The following is a 21,415-nucleotide window of genomic DNA, read 5'->3' as shown; positions in this document are numbered from 1 at the left end:
TGACCATCAATCCAATTAATAATTATTTTTTTAAAGATATTTTATTCCAAATGTAAACAATGACACCACATTCTAACAAAACAGGGTTAACAGTTTGAACACTTTTTCCCCTTCGAGTCCACTCCCCTTCCCCAGCCCCCCCCCCCCCCCCCCCCCACCCCCTCCCCCCACGGCGATGTATATATAGCTCCTGAAATATCATCATAGTGGCCTCCACTGCTGAAGCCCTCTTCTGACCCCGTTCAGGCAAACTTAATCTTTCCCAACCGGAGAAATCTGTTCAGGCAATCAAAGAACAAACAAAGAACAAAAAACAGTACAGCACAGGAACAGGCCCTTCGGCCCTCCAAGCCTGTGCCGACCATGCTGCCCGTCTAAACTAAAATCTTCTACACTTCCGGGGTCCATATCTCTCTATTCCCATCCTATTCATGTATTTGTCAAGATGCCCCTTAAATGTCACTATCGTCCCTGCTTCCACCACCTCCTCCGGCAGCGAGTTCCAGGCACCCACTACCCTCTGTGTAAATAAACTTACTTTGTGCATCTCCTCTAAACCTTGCCCCTAAATCGGAGAGACGAAGGCCACGACTTCTGACCCCTTCCCCTTGAGCAGCTCCGGCACCTCCAAAACCCCAAAGATTGCCACCATGGGGTCCGGCTTCACCTTGGCCCCCACTATCCTCAATAAAGTGCCGAACACCACCTCCCGGAAGCTCTCCAACGTCTCACAACCCCAAAACATGTGATCGCAATTCGCCGGCCCCCGTTTACACTTCTCACATCCATGCAGAACCCCGGGAAGAGCCCGAGTCATGTGGACCTTGTGCACCACTTTGAACTTTAAACACGCTCATTCTCGCACAGGAGGAGGTTGAGTTCACTCCCTGTATCGCCTCACGCCAGAGCCCCCGTCCTATCTCCCTCCCCGACTCCCCCTCCCACTTACACTTAACCCTTTCTACCAGCCTTACCCTGCTGCCCAACCACCCGTATATATCCCCGGTCCTGCCCTCCCCCACCTCATTTGGGAGCAGCAATTTCCCCAGCAGCGTGTATTCCGATGATTTGGGAACGTCGGAAGGTCCTTACGCACAAAGCCCCACGCCTGCCAGTACCTAAATTCACTCCCCCTCGGTGACTTGAACCTCTCCTGCAGCTCATCCAACTAGCGAATTTCCCCTCCGCGAAGATATCCCTGACCCAGCGAATTTCCCCTCCGAGAACATATCCCTGACATCCTCCAGCCCCTCCACCCTCCACCACCTGCACATCCCATCCATCCCTCCCGGATTAAACCTGTGGTTCCCATACAGTGGTGTCAGCATCGACATCTGGTCCAATTTAAAAGCCGCCTCAACTGATTCCAGATAGTCGACTCCACCACCGGACTCCCCGTACAGCCAATTAATTATTGAGGGAAGAATATTAACCTTGGTACTGGCAAACGTTGCTGTAAAACTTAGGCTGTGGGACATCAATAGTAAAAATAAAACATCGTCAGTTGAACTTCCTCTCCGTTTTACCGGAAAATATTATTCCAGAAACAACGCAAGACCACGGCATTCAAGCAGAAGAAGAGGAACACAGGGAAATGCCAATGGATGTTTTGCCATGACACATGATAATGCCCTGAATTGGGGTAACTGCAGCACACAATTGCGTGCGTCATGTAGGATGAGGTTTAACCCTGGTTTTCTCTGTGCTGTCTTGCAGAGCAAAGTCCCATGGCCGCAGTTGTTGAGAATCTGTGTTTTCAGCTGTTGTTAGCCCTCAGAAATGACATGTCCCTTCCAATCCCCTTCCTCCACTAATCAGCAATAATGTCTATTCCCAAATCTACCATTCCGGAGGTGTCTCTTAAAGGATGCAGTACGTTTCAATCCTATTGGGTGACGGGGGGCGCGGGGTGGGGGGTGGGGGGTGGTATAACAATGCTTCGGATTAAGTAAATCTGCAGTAAACATGAAATCTAAAATTTAAGGGGTACTCTAGGTGTGGGCCCAGTAACTTGGTCAATACTCCTCTACAAAAGCACCATGCAAATCAAATTAACTGGCTGTTCCCCTCACTTTGATTGGTGGGAACTTGCTATGCACAAAGTGGTGGCTAGGTTTCATTAGCTGTGAGGGTCTTAGGGTAACCCTGAGTGTCAAGTGTATCGTGATGAATGTAAGAAATGTTTGTATTTTATATTTTCTGCAGTAAGGGTATTAAAACCTGGGTTATGGTGCTTACATACAGTGCGCCTGTGATTAAGGGGTCGTAAAAGTAGGATATTCATTGATTTTTTTTTTTAACAGGTGAGGTGGCCTGCTAATGAAATATTGCTTATTCAAGGCCAAGGGGCAGCACGGTAGCATGGTGGTTAGCATAAATGCTTCACAGCTCCAGGGTCCCAGGTTCGATTCCCGGCTGGGTCACTGTCTGTGCGGAGTCTGCACGTCCTCCCCGTGTGTGCGTGGGTTTCCTCCGGGTGCTCCGGTTTCCTCCCACAGTCCAAAGATGTGCGGGTTAGGTGGATTGGCCATGCTAAATTGCCAATAGTGTCCTAATAGTAAAGTTAAGGGGGCGAGTTGTTGGGTTACGGGTATAGGGTGGAAAAGTGGGTTTGAGTAGGGTGATCATTGCTCGGCACAACATCGAGGGCCGAAGGGCCTGTTCTGTGCTGTACTGTTCTATGCTCTATGCTCTATGCTTATGTTTAAAGGACAACTGGGATGTAGATAATTTAGGAAGGGTGTGGTAAACTGATCCTGCTTAAACAGGTTATGGGACCTCTTGTTGGACAACATAAAATGTGCCTTTGCACTCATTGAATATTATAATTAATTAAGCATGCACTTGTTGTAATTGGGTAATTGTTCTCACAGACTATGCATGATGTAAACCTCATTTATAGTCATGATTGGACATCGATCCTTGAATCCGGGCTCCCTGGCATGCCAGCTTGGAATGCCATCAGCCCGTGCTATAGCTCACAATAAAGGCCTCATTTGTAACTTCAAACGTTTTGGTCTGGTTTTGAGCATCAGAGCGAAGTACACGATAGCCACGTGGCTGTGTCATTTCCCCCCACCGCTCAATGTGATTTTCTGATTCTATGAATACACAGCTCAAGAGAAAATCCAGGCTATTATCCCTTAATGTAGAACCAGAGGTCTACAGCACACAGAAAAAGGCCATTCAACCCTTCATGGCTGTGACATCACTTTGAACGTGCTACACACCCAGTCCCTTTCCCCTCCTCTCTTTACCACCTCCAAGTGTGCTGCTTTAATAACTTATGGAACTTACAATTGGGAGGCTTCGTTGTCTGATTCACCCCCATATTCTTTTGCACCGTAGAAATTTATGTTGATTGCCAGAACAATCACCACCACGAGAGCAGGTGAACCTGTGGACAGTCAAGGTGGAGAGAATATAGAATCATTGAAGAACAGTGTATAACCAACCACCCAACGGTTTTAGTCTTCCCAGTATTTAACTGGAGGGAATTTTGGCTCATCTGCTACTGAGAATTTCCCATCCACCTCCACCCTCTGTCTTTTATATGATAGCCGGTTACTTATCCAATTCTTCGAATAAGAATACCCACGGAGTGCTTCCGGTTCTTTTAGAATTATAGAATTTACAGTGCAGAAGGAGGCCACTCAGCCCATCGAGTCTGCACCGGCTCCTGGAAAGAGCACCCCACCCAAGGTCAACACCTCCACCCCATCCCCACAACCCAGTAACCCTACTCAACACTAAGGGCAATCCTGGACACCAAGGGCAATCTACCATGGCCAATCCACCCAACCTGCACATCTCTGGACCGTGGAAGGAAACTGGAGCACCCGGAGGAAACCCACGCACACACGGGGAGGATGTGCAGACTCCGCACAGACAGTGAGCCAAGCCGGAATCGAACCTGGGACCCTGGAGCTGTGAAGCATTTATGCTAACCACCATGCTACCCTGCTGCCCACAATAATTGTTTATTGTAATAATAAGAATTGTTTCAGTACTGTTACAAGGGAACAGACCTAATTTGAGGGATTCAAATGTAGAGTTCCGGTAAAGATGAGTTCAGCTTTGGGAAGGAGGAACACACTCAGAGACATTTGTACATGAATCACAACAGGTAAGTCTGCAGGGACAGAAAGTGATCAAATGGAACATTGGCATTTATTACCAGGGGAATGGAACACAAACACAGAGAAGTTTTACTGCAGCTGTGCAGTGTCTTGGTGAGTCCACGTCTGGAGTACTGTGAGGCGTTTTGATCTCCTTATTTGAAAAGGGATATGATTGTGTGAGAAGTAGTTCATAGAAGGTTCACTCGACTCATTCCTGGGATGAAGGGCTTGGACAGGTTGGATTTATACTCACTGGAATTTAGAAGAATGACTGGTGACCTTGTTGACACACATAAGATCCTGAGGAGACTTGACAGGGTGGAAGAAATTAAATGAAAATCGCTTATTGTCACAAGTAGGCTTCAAATGAAGTTACTGTGAAAAGCCCCTAGTCGCCACATTCCGGCGCCTGTTCGGGGAGGCTGGTACGGGAATTGAACCGTGCTGCTGGCCTGCCTTGGTCTGCTTTCAAAGCCAGCGATTTAGCCCTGTGCTAAACAGACCCAGAAGACTGTTGCTTCTTGTGGGCGAGACTGGAACTAGGGGACACGGTTTAAGAATAAGCGGTCTCCCTTTTAAGGTGGAGATGAGGCGCCATTTTGTTCTCTGAGGCTCCCCAATCTGTGGAATTCTCTTCCTCCAAAAGCAGTGAAGGCTGGGTTATTGAATTTATTCAAGGCTGATTAGGGAGTCAAGTGTTATGGGAAACAGTCAGATAATTGGAGTTGAAGCCACAATAATATCAGCCAAGATCGTATCAAACAGCGGAGCGGACTCAAAGGGTCAAATGGTCGACTCCTGTTCCCACATTGGATGGTGCTATGAATGTCAAGTGAAAGTGGTTACAGTCTCTGCTTCTGACTTTGAACAGCCTCTATAATGCCACAAGCAGTTATTTAGTTGTAGTAACCATTGGTGTAAAGCGCAGAAGAGCTAGGGCACTAAATGCAATGTTTCCAGCATTGTCTTATGTTACAGCCGCCTCACAGCACCAGGGACCTGGGTTCAATTCTGGCCTTGGGTGACTGGCTGTGTGGAGCGTGGGTTTCCTCCGGGTGCTCCGGTTTTCTCCCACAGTCCAAAGATGTGTAGGTTTGGTGGATTGGCCGTTCTAAATTGTCCTTTAGTGTCCAAAAAATGGTGTGTAGGTTAGGTAAAGGGGTAATTGGGGGGGGGGGGGGGATAAGGTAGGGGAGTGGGCCTGGGTGGGGTGCTCTTTCAGAGGGTCGGTGCAGACTTGATGAGCCGAATGGACTCCTTCTGCACTGTGTGGATTCCAAAAGAACTGATGCAAAGAAACAAAAAGATATCACACATAGTATCCTTGCCAATCTAACTTACCCCATCCAATGATACAGAATTTGAGCATGTACTTTCTGATGTACGTGTTAAAGACCTTCACCAAGGCTATGTACATGTGAACAGCCTCTAGTACCATCCAGGTGAAGGAGGCAAGCAGGAAGAAGTGAAGTAATGCTGCAACAGCAATGCACAATCCAGGAATGTTGAACGATGCAAGCCAGCCATCGAACAGAAACATAAGGTTCAGGAGAAACAGCGCGGTGCTGAGATTCATCAGGATCTTTGACGGGTAATCCCGTCGAAGTTTCCTAGATGGGGAAAGGAAAAGTTGAATTTAAGTTGTTCTGCACCATCTCTTCGTTACATTACAGCAGTGGCAACACTTGGCGAAGTAACTGATTAGCTGTAAAGCTGAGGTTTGCAAAAAATGTGAGACTTCCCCCATGATGCTTTTCACCGTGGTTAAATCAAAATCCATCATGTTGTCTCTTACTCTGACGCATTTCACCCCAGGGCACCAATATACTGCGGAATTCCTCATCACCCTTAGCTTCCCCTGCCACCTTCAATCTTCAGGCTCGTAAAACACAAAGTTACTGTCACCCCCATCGACAGGATTCCTGAACCATGTTGGGCTGGATTATCCGTTCCTGAGACTAAGTGTTGACACAGGAACAGGATTGGTGGACTTTCTCGACAGCAAAGTTGGCGCCAAATCTGGACCGATTCAGCGACCATTGAGGGGCTAGCACCGGTGCCGCGTGGAACACAATCGATTCCAATGGAAAACGGTGCGGGATTCGCCGGGTCCGTGATTGACACTCGGGGAGGCTGACAAGCTGCAGGCTCACATACACATTACACTCCCCACACACACTCATCCCAGCCTCACACACACATTACACTCCCCACCCCACTCATCCCAGCCAACAAGATAGCACTGTTTGTGCTGGAGCATGCCCATACAGCTGATGGGTCGGCTGGGGCCAGAGGGCACTTGGGGGATGCCCTGGGGGGACACCTATACGACCCGTGGCCCTGTTCACAGTGGGCTGTTAGCGGAGTGTGCAGCTGCATGGCTGCCTTGCCGGCTGCGGCAATAACGTTCCGTTCCCGTCCACCTCGACCCCACAGCCCACCACCTGATCACCCTCCGCTACTCCCGCCAGGGCTGGCAGAAGCCCCCTGGTCAGTGGCACAAATATCACCAAACTATGGCAATGTTATACACCTTCCGTACCCCCTCTCTCTCCCTCAGCAGCCAAGATGCCGGTTTCACGATTTTTAAAAGCACAAGTAACCGCGCCATCGAGAACAAAACATAGAACATACACTGCAGAAGGAGGCCATTCGGCCCATCGAGACTCACTTAAGCCCTCACTTCCACCTTATCCCCGTAACCCAATAACCCATCCTATCCTTTTTGGACACTAAGGGCAATTTATCATGGCCAATCCGCCTCACCTGCACGTCTTTGGACCGTGGGAGGAAACCGGAGCACCCGGAGGAAACCCACAGAGACACGGGGAGAACGTGCAGACTCCGCGCAGACAGTGGCCCAAGCCGGGAATCGAACCTGGGACCCTAGTGCTGTGAAACCACAGTGCTAACCACTCGTGCTGCTCTAAACACGGCGCATCGGAGGCGAAGAATCGCGGAGGCCCCGGAGAACACCGGGTCAGACCCGCTAATGATATGCAAACGGTGTTTACTATATGTGCGTCCCGCTCCGTATTGACACTGCTGTCGAGGTGACGGAGAATCGCGATTTGGCGTGAAATCGCCACCTGCCGCGATTTTGCCGTCGGGACCATTTCTCCGCCCAATCGCATTTCCCAATTTCGACATCAGCCAACGGAGAATCCCGCCCGTTGACTCCGTTAATTGGATCACAAGTCAGATGGTGAAGCATGAAGCTGGACACAAATCTTTTTCTCGATAGTTGACTGATTTACTGAATGCAGCAATACATACGTCTGCCTCCTGCTTACCAACATCCCAGTGTCCCGGGACTGTTTCATGATTCTCTTTTAAGTGACCAATTAAAAAAAAATCAAAGTAACCAATTAACTATTAAATAAACAAATTAACAGCCCCTTACTGGACATTGTAACAAAAAGGCAAAGAACTTTAAAGGAAATTTAACACTCCAACCCTGTAGTGCCCATTGGTCTTGTAAGGCCTCAAGTGCTTCTTTATACTTTTTTGAATGAAACAAAAGAATCAGTGAATTAAAAAGTGGCAGGGGTGACGTTCCTGGTAGGACACTACAACTAAAACAAAACCTCAAAAGGATGCTTAACAAATTTAATCAAAATGTCATCTCCGGAGGAGGTGATGCAAGGCCCAATGCTTGCAGAAGGCCTAAAGTGTGCCGATGGACACTGTACGCTGCCTCTGCAAGGAGACCAGTAAGAAGTCTTACAACACCAGGTTAAAGTCCAACAGGTTTGATTCAAACACGAGCTTTCGGAGCACTGCTCCTTCCTGTCCTTCCTCCTTCCTTCACCTGAGGAAGGAGCTGCGCTCTGAAAGCTCGTGTTTGAATCAAACCTGTTGGACTTTAACCTGGTGTTGTAAGACTTCTTACTGTGCTCACCCCAGTCCAACGCCGGCATCTCCACATCATCTGCAAGGAGACCCAGCTGTGAATGTCGCTGCAGTGTTTTTTTATATGTATTGAAGATGCTGAATCAATAGGGCAGTACGGTGGTGCAGTGGTTAGCACTGCTGCCTCGCGGTGCCGAGGACCCGGGTTCGATCCCGGCACCGGGTCACGGTCTGTGTGGAGTTTGCACATTCTCCCCGTGTCTGCTTGGGTTTTGCCCCCACAGCTCAAAAGATGTGCAGGGTAGGTGGATTGGCCAGGCTAAATTGCCCCTTAATTGGAAAATAAGAATTGAGTACTCTAAATTTCAGAAAAGATACTTAATGAATCAATGCCTTTCTCCTGTGTATCCTCACCTTTGATCATTCAATTAACATGTGTGCTCTTGGTTGTCAACCTGGTTCAGTGGGTGACTGCCACATGCCGTTTAAACAAAACGTTAATTTATGTTGAGAGGGGCATGGCGCCCACACGCCCAGCCTTGTTAGCTTTTTCCTACGCTCTCCTACCCCAACAAGGGCCCCTGATTAAACGAGGAGATATATGAATCCATCACTCTGACTCCAAGCCACTGAGGCCAGGTACCTCCCCCTCTGCTGTGGGCCTAAAGCCACCTGTACAACACAAATTTGGTAAAAGAAGCTGCACGAGCTCTCTTTGACAAATATTTCTTTTAAAAATCACTCACTCAAAGGCCACATATGTTAAAAGTGTCGTTGCTGAAAAGATAGCGGAGATACCACAACCTATATGAGTGATGAAGGTCAGAATCTTTGTATTAACGGCGTCTATTAGCGGCGCAGTCCCTGAAATATCCTGCAAGAAAAATAAACAAAATTACAACCTGAGTTTCTAAATAATATTACGTTCTAGAACATACAGCATAGAAAAATACAGCACAGAACAGGCCCTTCGGCCCACGATGTTGTGCCGAACTTTTGTCCTGGATTAAGAACACATTAATCTACACCCCATCATTCTGTCGTAATCCATGTACCTATCCAATAGCCGCTTGAAGGTCCCTAATGTTTCCGACTCAACTACTTCCACAGGCAGTGCATTCCATGCCCCTAATACTCTCTGGATAAAGAACTACCTCTGCCATCCCCCCTATATCTTCCACCATTCACCATAAATTTATGTCCCCTTGTAATGGTTTGTTCCACCTGGGGAAAAAGTCTCTGACTGTCTACTCTATCTAGTCCCCTGATCATCTTATAAACCTCTATCAAGTCGGCCCTTCTACATTCTAATGAGAAAAGGCCGAGCAGTTCTGAGTCTTCTTTCCATATTTGTAGAGTGGGACGTGGCACGTGCATTAAGAACTTTATCTGTGATCCTTGACTAGGGAGCAAACATCACGTATGTGAGCAATCAGATATGTACATGAGGTAATGATTATTTTCCCAACATATCTTTGTTCCGTTGAGCACAACTAACGCAAAGTTAATGTCCTGAGAAGGTTCTAGTGGCTTCAGTTTGATGACTGATTGAATGATCACACAAAGGAACATAGGGACAACAGCAGGCCATTCAGCCCCTCTGGTCCGCTTCGCCACGCATTGAGGTTATGCCCAATCATCTGTACCTTAAACTCCATCTATCCTGTGACCCGGAATACCCTTGACTGCCCAAAATCTGCCAACCTGACTCACAGCTTTTTGAAGGATTTGCAGGGGGTGGAGTGTCAAATAACCTCTTAATATTCTAGATCCAACTCAATGGTGTAGTCGGGTAACAGTCACACACATAGTGTGGGGCTGGAGTCACATACGCAGGCCGGAACACATGGGCGAGTTGTGACGGACTTCCTTCCCTGAAGGATATTAATGCTGCAGTTGACTTTCTTTTCATGTTCCCTAACTCCTTGAGGAGATAAATCTTACCAGCAGAACTCCAAAGTGTGTGAGGTGATCACACAGGCAAATGGTTTCATTTACATTGGACTTTGAATCGACACGACAACCTCGAATATTCCAGCCACCGCTGCCATCTGCAGGCACAAAGCATTAACCAGTGAGACAATGGCTCAAATTAACAGGTTACAAATAAGTCGGGGATTAAAGGGAGCATACTCCATCAAGGCCTTGTCTTGGGGTCAGGTTCCAGCACGAGGGTCCAATCGATAGCAACCTAGAAATAATCTCGCCAGTAGAGCTTGCTGCTCCTATGATATGATTGAACACGTGGCCATTTCAAATGGGTCCATAGAATCCATACAGTGCAGAAGGAGGCCATTCAGCCCATCGAGTCTGCACGAACCCCCTGAAAGTGCACCCTACCTAGGCCCACTCCCTAGCCCCATCCCCATAACCCCACCTAACCTGCACCTCTTTGGACAATAATGGGCAATTTTAACCTGGCCAATCCACCCAACCTGCACATCTTTGGACGGTGGGAGGAAGCCGGAGCACCCGGAGGAAACCACCACAGACACGGGGAGAACGTGCAGACGCCGCACAGACAGTGACCCAAGCCGGGAATCGAACCTGGGACCCTGGTGCTGTGAGGCAGCAGTGCTAACCACTGTGCCGCCGTGCCGCCCAGGTCAATGGTTTCATTGGCACAACAATGTCAGGTTTATGCATTTAAAAAATACTTGAGTCACATCACTAACAGAAATTCCCAGGCTACTCCTAATACTGAGGCCGACAAACAGCTATCAAAGGATTGCTTACAAAAGTCACCTGCCAGCTCCAATAAATAATTAGTGTAGTTTAGACTGTCCCTGAAAGTTGAGGAAACCCACGCAGACACGGGGAGAACGTGCAGACTCTGCACAGACAGTGACCCAAGCCGGGAATCGAACCTGGGACCCTGGAGCAACAGTGCTAACCACTATGCTACCGTGCTGCCTATTCTCCTGCACACACACCTCCCCTAAGGTGTAGCAAGCCTTATATAGTTGTAACTGTAGCTCCCTCTAGTGGCTACTCTCGACACTACAGTAACCCTTGGAATGCTGATAGTTATGATATGACCACATACAGCACAAACCAGCCATCCAGCCAACTGAGCTAACCAGCCTCCCAGAAAGGAGAACGTGAGCCTTTCTTCATTAGAAAGGGATAATTGGTTATATGCAGCATGAAGGGTGCACTCCATAAGAATGAGACACGGCACGGCGACAGCCCTCCGCAGCTGGTATAGGAATTGAACCCACGCTGCTTGCTTCATTCTGCTTTGTACTCTAGCCAACGGAAGGAACCGATCCTTACAGGTTCCAGTTTCAATTCAGTATTTTCCACTGGTTAATGCTCAGCATCTCTGATCAAATGCTGAAATTGGCCAAGGCATGAAGGAGTATGAACCACTTTGCTTTTTTCAAACTGCGATTCTTTTGGACCTGACCTCACAGAATTTCCCTGCAAAACCATGATAAATGATCCTTTACTTACTGTTTAATGTCAAATCCCAAAAGGCACACTCTGACTTAAACTGCTCCTGTTGAAAAACAAGAACACAGAAACACAGGTCCATGAGCTTTCAATGAGGCCAGGCTTCCCACTCAAGGCATAGTGGAAAAAATACTTTTTAAAAATAAAAATAACTCGCATTTTACATGCTTTCGTGAACGCAAGTCATCTCAAAGTGCTTTACTAGTAATTGAAGTGCAGTTGCCCTTTCTTTTTGTCTGCATCCAGCTCCCACAAGCAGCAACGCCATAAGGAGCTGATAATTTGGGTTGTTTTAGTGATGTTGACCGAGGGATAAGTATTACTCAGGACAGCGGGGAGAATACCTCTGCTCCTCTTCAGAGCCTTGGGTGAACTCCTCGTTAGAGAAGATAGCCGCAGTGCAGCACTCCCTCGCCACGGCATTGGAATTCCAAGGCCAGAGAAAGTGCTCAAATCTGAGAGTGGGAATTGAATCAACAACCTCCAGCTTTAGAGGCGACACTGCCACACACTGAGCCACCACCACCATCATCAATTTAACAAATTGAATCGGGAAAGGACTGTGGAGAATTTGCTCGGACCTACCCCAGCTCTGTGTCATGTGGGAGTACCTTTAAGAAATGTATCTTTAAGAAATGGGTGTTTATCAGTGATGTCAGAGTGTGGGTGGAGCTGGGCTGTCTGTCAGCTTTTTACTTTCATTTTAGGCTGTTTGCTGCAGGGTCCCTTTTGGTTTTGTTTTCAGAGCTGGATAGCTGCAGTCGCAGCCAGAAGGTGTATTAGTCTCTCTCTCTGTAATCTAAAGACTGTAAATCGATCCTTTGGTGATTTAAAACTAATAACTTCTCTCAGTAGTGACTTTAACCTGATGTGCTTCTGTTAAAAGTTATTTTTTAAGTCTTACGGATGGTAAAAGGACAGCTTATGGATTACTTAGTGTTGTATTCTTTGGGGGTTGTATTTGAATTAATGGTTGCTGAGATGTTCACTGTATGTTTTAGAAAGGTTAATTTGAGTTCATAGAATAAACATTGTTTTGCTTTAAAAAATATTTTTCCATTTCTGCTGTATCACCCCTGTAGAGTGGGCCGTGTGCTCCCCATACCACAATCTATTAAAAGTTATGGGTCAGGTGAACTCCATGATATACTTTGGGGTTCTCTAAGCCCTGCCCCATAACATCTGTTATAGCTACTTTGCCGGAAGTGTGTTAGAAACTACAGCAACTACATACGGGAGCACAGTGGTTAGCACAGTTGCTTCATGGCACCAGGGCCCCAGGTTCGATTCCCTGCTGGGTCACTGTCTGTGCGGAGTCTACACATTCTCCCTGTGTCTGCGTGGGTTTCCTCCATGTGCGGGTTAGATGGATTGGCCATGCTAAGTTGTTCCTTCGTGTCCAAAAAATGTTAAGTGGGGCTCACTGGGTTACAGGTATAGGGTAGATACGTGGGCTTCAGTCGGGTGCTCTTTGTAAGGGCTGGTGCAGACTCAATGGGCCGAATGGCCTCCCTCTGCACTGTAAATTCTATGATTCTATGAAACCGGGGAGATCTCCGCAGTAAGTGTGGCCCCTTTACTGAGGGTTTTGTTATGCAGATGGGGTGTCACTGGTGGGTTGGGTTGAGGTGGAGGTGGAGGTGGAGGTGGGGGGTGGGGGTGGGGAGGGGGGTTGCAAGATGTCTGATCTGGTCCTGGTTATGAATGTGCATAAGAGTATGAATGAGGCACTGTGACACGGTAGCACAGTGGTTAGCACTGTTGCTTCACAGCTCCAGAGACCCGGTTCCATTCCCGGCTTGGGTCACTGTCCGTGCGGAACCTGCACGTTCTCCCCGTGTCTGCGTGAGTTTCCTCCGGGTGCTCCGGTTTCCCCCCACAAGTCCCGAAAGACATGTTTGTTCGGTAATTTGGGCATTCTGAATTCTCCCTCTGTGTACCCGAACAGGCGCCGGAGTGTGGTGACTGGAGGCTTTTCACAGTAACTTCATTGCAGTGTTAATGTAAGCCTACTTGTGGCAATAAAGATTATTTTTTTAAAAAGGGAGGCGGAGAGGACTGGAACATAAGAACATAAGAACATAAGAACTAGGAGCAGGAGTCGGCCATCTGGCCCCTCGAGCCTGCTCCGCCATTCAATGAGATCATGGCTGATCTTTTGTGGACTCAGCTCCACTTTCCGGCCTGAACACCATAACCCTTAATCCCTTTATTCTTCAAAAAACTATCTATCTTTACCTTAAAAACATGTAATGAAGGAGCCTCAACTGTTTCACTGGGCAAGGAATTCCATAGATTCACAACCCTTTGGGTGAAGAAGTTCCTCCTAAACTCAGTCCTAAATCTACTTCCCCTTATTTTGAGGCTATGTCCCCTAGTTCTGCTTTCACCCGCCAGTGGAAACAACCTGTCCGCATCTAGCCCGCTTCAAAGTGAGGGGAGACCAATGAGATTGAAGGCTGCACCATGTTATAGTGTAACACAGGGGAACAACGAGTGAAAGATTAGAACAGGTCAAGTGAAGCATTGGAGCGGCACCATGGCACAGTGGTCAATTCTGATCTTGGGTGACTGTGGAGTTTGCACATTTTTTCCGTGTCTGCATGGATTTCCCCCGGGTGCTCCGGTCTCTTCCCGCAGTCCAAATATGTGCAGGTTCAGTGGATTGACTACGTTAAAATGCCCCTAGGTGGGGGATTGGGCCTAGATAGGGTGCTCTTTCAGAGGGTCAGTGCAGACTCGTTGGGCCGAATTCCTCCATCTATACTGTAGGCATTCCATGATGTAGTGTGGGGAGATATGGTCAGCTAAATGTTTTATATATAATAGGGTCATGGGGCCAATGGGGGACAGTGGAGAAGGGGGTATGATGGACGAAGGAGACTTTGTGTGGGACAGGACTCACCCAACAAGGCTTTGGACATTCTGCAGTTTCTGAAGAGGGAGATTGGGAGATCAGAAAGGAGGGCATCAGAATAATCTCCGTGAATTCTCTCAAAGTGGCAGAAACTGGCGTGAAGTGGCGAAGGATGGAGACAAGAGTTAAACAATGTCGCATGAGATGAACATGAGCAAGCTTGGTGAGTTAGGGCTTAAAGCTCAGCCCTGGGTCAAACCTCCCCAAAATACAGGCAAATTCACAATGATGGAATACAGCCTCGAGACTTCAGACAGCGAGGCTGATGAAGTACTGCCGCACTGCTAAATTCCTACAGATGGCGAAGACGAGCTCCGGAATTTCACTTTTGACTACGGTGACACCAACTGGCAGCCCTTAGTACGGAATATCAAGGCTGCCGACAGCAACTTCTGTATTTCATCTGTATTCAACAGGAAACCCTGGTAAGTGCAGATGCCACAATACTCCTCATGGCCCACCATCCTCTTCAACCCCTAACCATGAAGAAATTCCCATTTGGAAGAGGTGTCAGAGCTGGTTGCTGCCCTGGGAAGCATACTCCCAACTGGGAATGATCTTCTGAGTGTAAAGAAGGTCAAGGGGGCTAATGAATAGTGATGTTCAAAACCACAAGGGGCTTTGATTGACTACGTAAGGAGAAACGGTTTGCATTGGCAGAAGGATCAGTAGGGCAACACGGTAGCACAGTGGTTAGCACGGTTGCTTCACAGCGCCAGGGTCCCAGGTTCAATTCCCGGCTTGGGTCACTACTTGTGCGGAGTCTGTGCGTTCTCCCCGTGTCGGCGTGGGTTCCCTCCGGGTGCTCCAGTTTCCTCCCACAAGTCCCAAAAGATGTGCTTGTTATGTGAATTGGACATTCTGAATTCTCCCTATGTGTACACGAACAGGTGCCCGAGTGTGGCGACTAGGGGATTTTCACAATAACTTCATTGCAGTGTGAATGCAAGCCTACTCGTGACAATAATAAAGATGATTATTGTTATTAATAACTGGGGGGACACATCAATAATAATAATAATAATTGCTTATTGTCACAAGTAGGCTTCAATGAAGTTACTGTGAAAAGCCCCTAGTCGCCACATTCCGGCGCCAGTTCAGGGAGGCCGGTACGGGAATTGAACCTACGCTGCTGACCTTGTTCTTCCTAACAAGCCAGCTGTTTAAGGTAATTCATAAAAGAGCCAGACAGGCGGGGACATTAATTCTTTATGCAGTGGGTTTTATTGATCTGGAGTGCTTTCCCTGAACAAGTGGCAGAAGCAGATTCAACAACAGCTTTTTGAGGAGGAAGTGAGTTAATAATTGAAGGGGAGGAACGTCTTGGTTTCTGCAGAATGAGAGCAGGGAATAGGACCAATTGGATAGTCTTCACAAACAGCGAGCCCAAGCACATAGATGCCTTCTCCTGCGCTGCAGAGTTTCAGAAGTCCATTGGTTGGGTAGAACATTACCGAAATAAATCATATTGACACTGTATCTAAGCAGCTAATGTCACCTGCTAATTTTTAAAAATTCTTTCACAAAAACAAATAAATGAACAAATCCTTTCACGGGATCAAAACTCTGGATGATTTTGAATATCTCTGTTTGTTTTTTAAAAATTCTTTCATATGATGTGGGCGCCACTGGCTGGGCCCAGCATTTATTGTCTATCCCTAACTTCCTTTGAGAAGGTTGCGGTGAGCCACCTTCTTGAACCGCTGCAGTCCCTGTGATGTAGGTACACCCATAGTGCTTTTAGGGAGGGAATTCGAGCCTTATGACCCACCAACAGTGAAGGATCGACGATACATTTCCAAGACAGGATGGTGCGTGGCTTGGAGGGGAACTTGCACTGTTCACAAGTGTCTTCCGCCCTTGTCCTTCTGGGTGATAGAAGGTGGTTTGGAAGGTGCTGTTGAGGGAGGCTTGCCAGGTTTCTGCAGTGCATCTTGTAGGAGGTCCACGATCGGCTGCTACAGTGCGTCACCGGTGGAGGGAGTGAATGTTTAAGGTGGTGGATGGGGTGCCGGTCAAGCGGGGCTGCTGTGTCCTGGATGGTGCTGAGCTCCAGCGCCGGCCCTAGGGTTGCTGGCGCCCCGGGCAAGCTGAACTTCGGCGCCCTTGGGGGGAGGGGGCCGAGGGGGGGGGGGGGGGGGGGGGGGGCCAATGGGGGGGCGGGGCCGAGGGGGGGGCTGAGGGGGGGGCCGAGGGGGGGGGCGGGGCCGGGGGGGGCGAGGGGGGCGGACCCGAGGAGGGGCGGACCCGAGAAGGGGGGGCGGGGGGGGCGGACCTGGGGGGGGGGGCCGGACCCGGGGGGGGGCGGACCCGAGGGGGGGCGGGGGGAGCGGACCGAGCGGGGGTCGGACCGAGGGGGGCCGCCCTGGGGGAGGGCGGCCACCGCGGGGGAGGGCGGCCACCGCGCATGCGCTGGTTGGCACCGGCCCAACTGCGCATGCGCAGGACCCGAGTCTCTGGCGCCCCCTAGCACATGGCGCCCCGGGCAACTGCCCGAGCTGCCGGTGCCTTGAGCCGGCCCTGCTGAGCTCCTTGAGTGTTGGAGCTGCACTCATCCAGGCAAGCGGAGAGTATTCCATTACCCTCCTGCCTTGTGCCTTGTAGATGGTGGACAGGCTTTGGGGAGTCAGTTCCACTCCGCTGAATTCCCAGCCTCCAACCTGCAGTATTTTTGTGGCTAGTCCAATTAAACCTCTGATTACTGGTGACCCCCGAGGATGTCGATATTGAAAGTTGATCATACCTCACGTTGCCTGTGCTTAATCCTGATCTTGACTGGTTCAGAGAGGTTATTGATGCTGATGTTTCCCACGCTGCTTGCAATCACAAAACTCTGCAGAGGAAGTCCTTCTGGATCCTGTCAAATTACAGGGGAAAATTCAATTGAGACTCTCAAAGACACGGCGGAAATATCAGCTTAACAGGACAACAGAATGCAAGGTCGCAAAGGCCAGTTCCTGACAGACCTCCCCCTATTGAATGATCAGCTCTCACCAACCTCACCATTGGTCTGGTACGGCGAGTGATCCGCTTGGCGGTAGTGGAGGAGGAGATGCAAACACAGTAACTACATGTGGACATAAAGAGTGACTGAGAGAGATAGAGAAGGAGAGAGAGAGGAGGGAGAGAGTGAGAGAGGGGGCTGGATTCTCCATTTTCGAGACTACGTCCCCATGCCGTCGTGAAAACTGAGGTCTTTTACGCAAGGAAAACTGGCATCAAAAGGCCACAGATTCATCGTCTTGCAGGGGGCTAGCAGGCAGCCGTTGTGAAGCTCGCAATTCCAGCTGCCAATACAGCCCCAACGCATTTCCGGGTCAGAGGCTGCGCATGCGCATGGTGGCAGCCTCCAGCGGCCGTGCCGTGCTCCATGCGGACTCAACCCACGGACCTGGACTCCCGAAACAGTGCCTCCGATCAGCCGCTTACCTGACCCAGACCGCCCGCACAAAAGATACCCAGTCCCGAATGGGCAATGGACTCAGGTGGTGGATACTTAGGGGGGGGGGGGTCGGAGAATTGTGGAACCTGCGCCAGTCCCAATTTCATGCGGGAAACTGGATTCTCCGCCCTTTCTTCGAACACGTTTTCGACGTGGGGAGCAGAGAATCCAGCCCAGTGAGTGTGAGAGAGAGAAACAGAGACAGAAAGAGAGAAAGAAAGAGAGAAAGAGAGAGAGAGAGAGAGAGAGAGAGAACAAAGAAAAGTACAGCACAGGAACAGGCCCTTCGGCCCTCCTAGCCTGTGCTGACCATGCTGCCCGTCGAAACTAAAATCTTCTACACTTCCTGGGTCCGTATCCCTCTATTCCCATCCTATTCATTTGTCAAGATGCCCCTTAAATGTCACTATCGTCCCTGCTTCCACCACCTCCTCCGGCAGCGAGTTCCAGGCACTCACTACCCACTGTGTAAAAAACTTGCCTCGTACATCTCTAAACCTTGCCCCTCACACCTTAAACCTATGCCCCCTAGTAATTGACCCCTCTACCCTGGGGAAAAGCCTCTGACTATCCACTCTGTCTATGCCCCTCATAATTTTGTCGATCTCTATCAGGTCGGCCCTCAACCTCCTTCGTTCCAGTGAGAACAAACCGAGTTTATTCAACCGCTCCTCATAGCTAATGCCCTCCATACCAGGCAACATCCTGGTAAATCCCTTCTGCACCCTCTCTAAAGCCTCCACATCCTTCTGGTAGTGTGGCGACCAGAATTGAAAACTATAAACCAGAATTGAGACAGAGAGAGAGGCAGAGAGACAGAGACAGAGAAAGAAAGAGAGAGAGAGTGAGAGACAATGTTATATGCTCAATTACTTCACAATTAACATAAAGGGAGAGAGAGAGTGACTGAGAGATTATGACAAAATCAGACAAAGAAATTGAAAAGGCAGTCAGTCAGGTTGAGAGAAAAAGGAGTCAAAATCAGATCGGGAGAGAGAGAAAGAGTTTGACGGCGAGAGAGGTGAAAGTTCACATAAGAGGAAGAAGCTCAATGCAAGAGTGAGCTACCGGATTAGTTTGTGCTCTCACAGATATTCTCAGGCGTCGCGTGAGGGGTCTAAGAGACGGAGCACCCATATTACTGGGAGGACAATCAAGAGGTGCCCAGTAATGATCAAGAGAATGTGAATTACACATTTGCCTGAGGCCATTTTGAAAAATTAGATCTCATTTAAAAATCGAATCTGAAGATAAAAGCGAGGCCGGGACTTGCTGGTCTCACCATGGCAGGAGCCGCCGCCGGGAATGCCAGGCCAGCCACAAGTCGACTGACTTTCAGCAGGTCGGGAAAACCCTGGCAGTGGGCTGGCTGGGAAATCACAGGCCTACTCTCAGTAAAAGTGACCCTGAAGATGTCAGACTGTCATCAACACCCAACAGGTTCATTAATGCCCTCCTGCCTCCTTACCCGACCTGGGCCAATGTAAGACATTGATGTGGTTTGTCATGAGATGCAGACATGCACATAATGAGATACAGACAGACAGCTAATGAATACAGAGAACAGGACATAACCAATCAGCAGGCAGAACACTTGGGGGTGGTTTGCCACTATAAAAGGCACGAGGCAGTCACACTCTGCCTCTTGCCACTGGTGACATCTACAGTGTGAGTCAGGGTGTACATATCATATAACTCCTACAGCACGTGGCTAAGAGCTAGTCTGGTTCAGTCAGACAGATTAGTCACACTAGGTTGGCAGAGAGTCGAACTCACAGAGGATTGAGCTAACTGTGTGACAGGTTCAATAAATCATATTGAACTAACTTCAAGATGTGGAGTATCTCTCAGGTAAAGCGGCACCCAGTTGCAACCCATGTTATCTTACTGTGCTTAACACGACATGGTTCATTGGTAATTGCCCTCTGAAATAATCTAGCAAACTCAGTGCAACTGAGGGATGGGCTCGACTTGTTGGCAAGGCCCACACCCCGAGAATTATTTTTGAAAAGGATGAACTCTCTGTGCTTCCTGCTAGACAGCGGCAAGTTAGTCAGCCTTCCTGCGCCTGATCCTGGGCAGCATGGTAGCACAGTGGTTAGCACAGTTGCTTCACAGCTCCAGGGTCCCAGGTTCAAATCCCAGCTGGGTCACTGTCGGTGTGGAATCTGCACGTTCTCCCCGTGTCTGCGTGTGTTTCTTCCGGGTGCTCCGGTTTCCTCCCACTAGTCCTGAAAGACGTGCTGTTAGGTAATTTGGACATTCTGAATTCTCCCTCAGTGTACCCATACAGGTGCCGGAGTGTGGCAACTAGGGGACTTTCACAGTAACTTCATTGCAATGTAAGCCTACTTGTGACAATAAAGATTATTATTAACTCTATTCAATGGCTCCCGCTGGTCAGTGCTCAGTTGCGATGCCTCCTATGGCTAAATAGCTTGGCCAACACTCTATGCCAACCTGCCCACTTGGTCACTTAGGGGGGGAGATAACTGCACCATCACCACCAATCAGCATTCAGAGAAAGGAACCAGCAGCATTAGGAAAGGAGGGGGTGAAAATGAATGAAGTGGAAATCGCTTTTTGTCACAAGTAGGCTTCAATGAAGTTACTGTGAAAAGCCCCTACTCGCCACATTCCGGCACCTGTTCGGGGAGGCTGGTACGGGAATTGAACCGTGCTGCTGGCCTGCCTTGGTCTGCTTTAAAAGCCAGCGATTTAGCCCAGTGTGCTAAACCAGCCCCTCTGGTGATGGGGCTGGGAAGGGAGGAAGGGCGGCTGGGAAAGTTTCCTCAAACACCATACATGCCTGAAAGAGTCCCGTTTTACTGAAGAAAGCAAACTGAATCCTCGACACCACGCTGAGCTCGTCTTCCGTCAGCTGTTCCAAAAGGCCAGGGGGCAACTTAATGTCGGCCAGCGCTTCACCCCTGGGCTCCCCTTCAAAGTTAACCTGCAGGTGAGAATGGTAGATGCATTAATCAAACAAGGGGGGCCGGAACCTGTAACCACAGAGCATGTCATTCACGCTCAGTCCTTCCCTCCGCTTCAGAAGGGAGTCACATTCCCTGATGTCTTAGCTGAGAAGAAAGATGCCCCACAAAATGAAGCTTTCAGGTTTTGCAGCCATTTTCACCTGTTGAATCTCACCATCGGGGCATTTTGCAAGAGTTTCACCAGAAGGACGCCTTTCAGAGAGAGAGATTCAACACTGAAACTCACTTGAAACAGTAAAGTATCTGACCACCAGAGAGTTGATGTTTAAGGTGCAAGCAAGCGGGCTGTTTTGTCCTGAATTATGTTTAGCTTGTTGGAGCTGCGTTCATCCAGGTAAGTGGGGAACATTCCACCGCACCCTTAACTTGTGGCTTGTAGATGGTGGACAGACTCTGGGGAGTAAGGAGGCGAGTTACTCTCCACAGAATTCACAGCCTTTGACCTGCCTTGGAAACCATGGCGACAATCACAATTTGAGGACAGGATCAGTTTAGCTGGGATGTTCTCAATTTGCCCGTTGATCCTCAATGTTCAGTTGCACATACAAGGTGATGAATTGGCCAAAATGCTACAGGGTTGTCTGATCCCAGGGAGCCTTAACCCGTGGCAGAGTCTTCAGATAGAAGGGGC

The 21,415-nt window shown here is 48.9% G+C and overlaps 1 protein-coding gene across 8 annotated transcripts in view; it reads right to left on the bottom strand.

Annotated features, from left to right (window-relative positions):
• adgrg6 (adhesion G protein-coupled receptor G6) overlaps positions 1 to 21,415 on the bottom strand; it is a 138,108-nt gene that overhangs the window by 21,316 nt on the left and 95,377 nt on the right. For all 8 annotated transcript variants that reach the window (XM_038816609.1, XM_038816632.1, XM_038816624.1 and 5 more), the window contains 7 exons: positions 20,598 to 20,741; positions 17,090 to 17,203; positions 11,430 to 11,475; positions 9,918 to 10,024; positions 8,720 to 8,847; positions 5,463 to 5,731; positions 3,298 to 3,397 (listed from right to left, as the gene is read on the bottom strand). In XM_038816609.1, the coding sequence (XP_038672537.1) occupies positions 3,298 to 3,397; positions 5,463 to 5,731; positions 8,720 to 8,847; positions 9,918 to 10,024; positions 11,430 to 11,475; positions 17,090 to 17,203; positions 20,598 to 20,741 (908 nt within the window). The remainder of the gene's footprint in view (positions 1 to 3,297; positions 3,398 to 5,462; positions 5,732 to 8,719; positions 8,848 to 9,917; positions 10,025 to 11,429; positions 11,476 to 17,089; positions 17,204 to 20,597; positions 20,742 to 21,415) is intronic.

Source organism: Scyliorhinus canicula, chromosome 1 (genome assembly GCF_902713615.1).
Source record: "Scyliorhinus canicula chromosome 1, sScyCan1.1, whole genome shotgun sequence".
In the NCBI taxonomy this organism is placed as follows: domain Eukaryota; kingdom Metazoa; phylum Chordata; class Chondrichthyes; order Carcharhiniformes; family Scyliorhinidae; genus Scyliorhinus; species Scyliorhinus canicula.
Note: the sequence above shows the minus strand (reverse complement) of the source record. Positions and strands in the feature narration are given on the sequence as shown.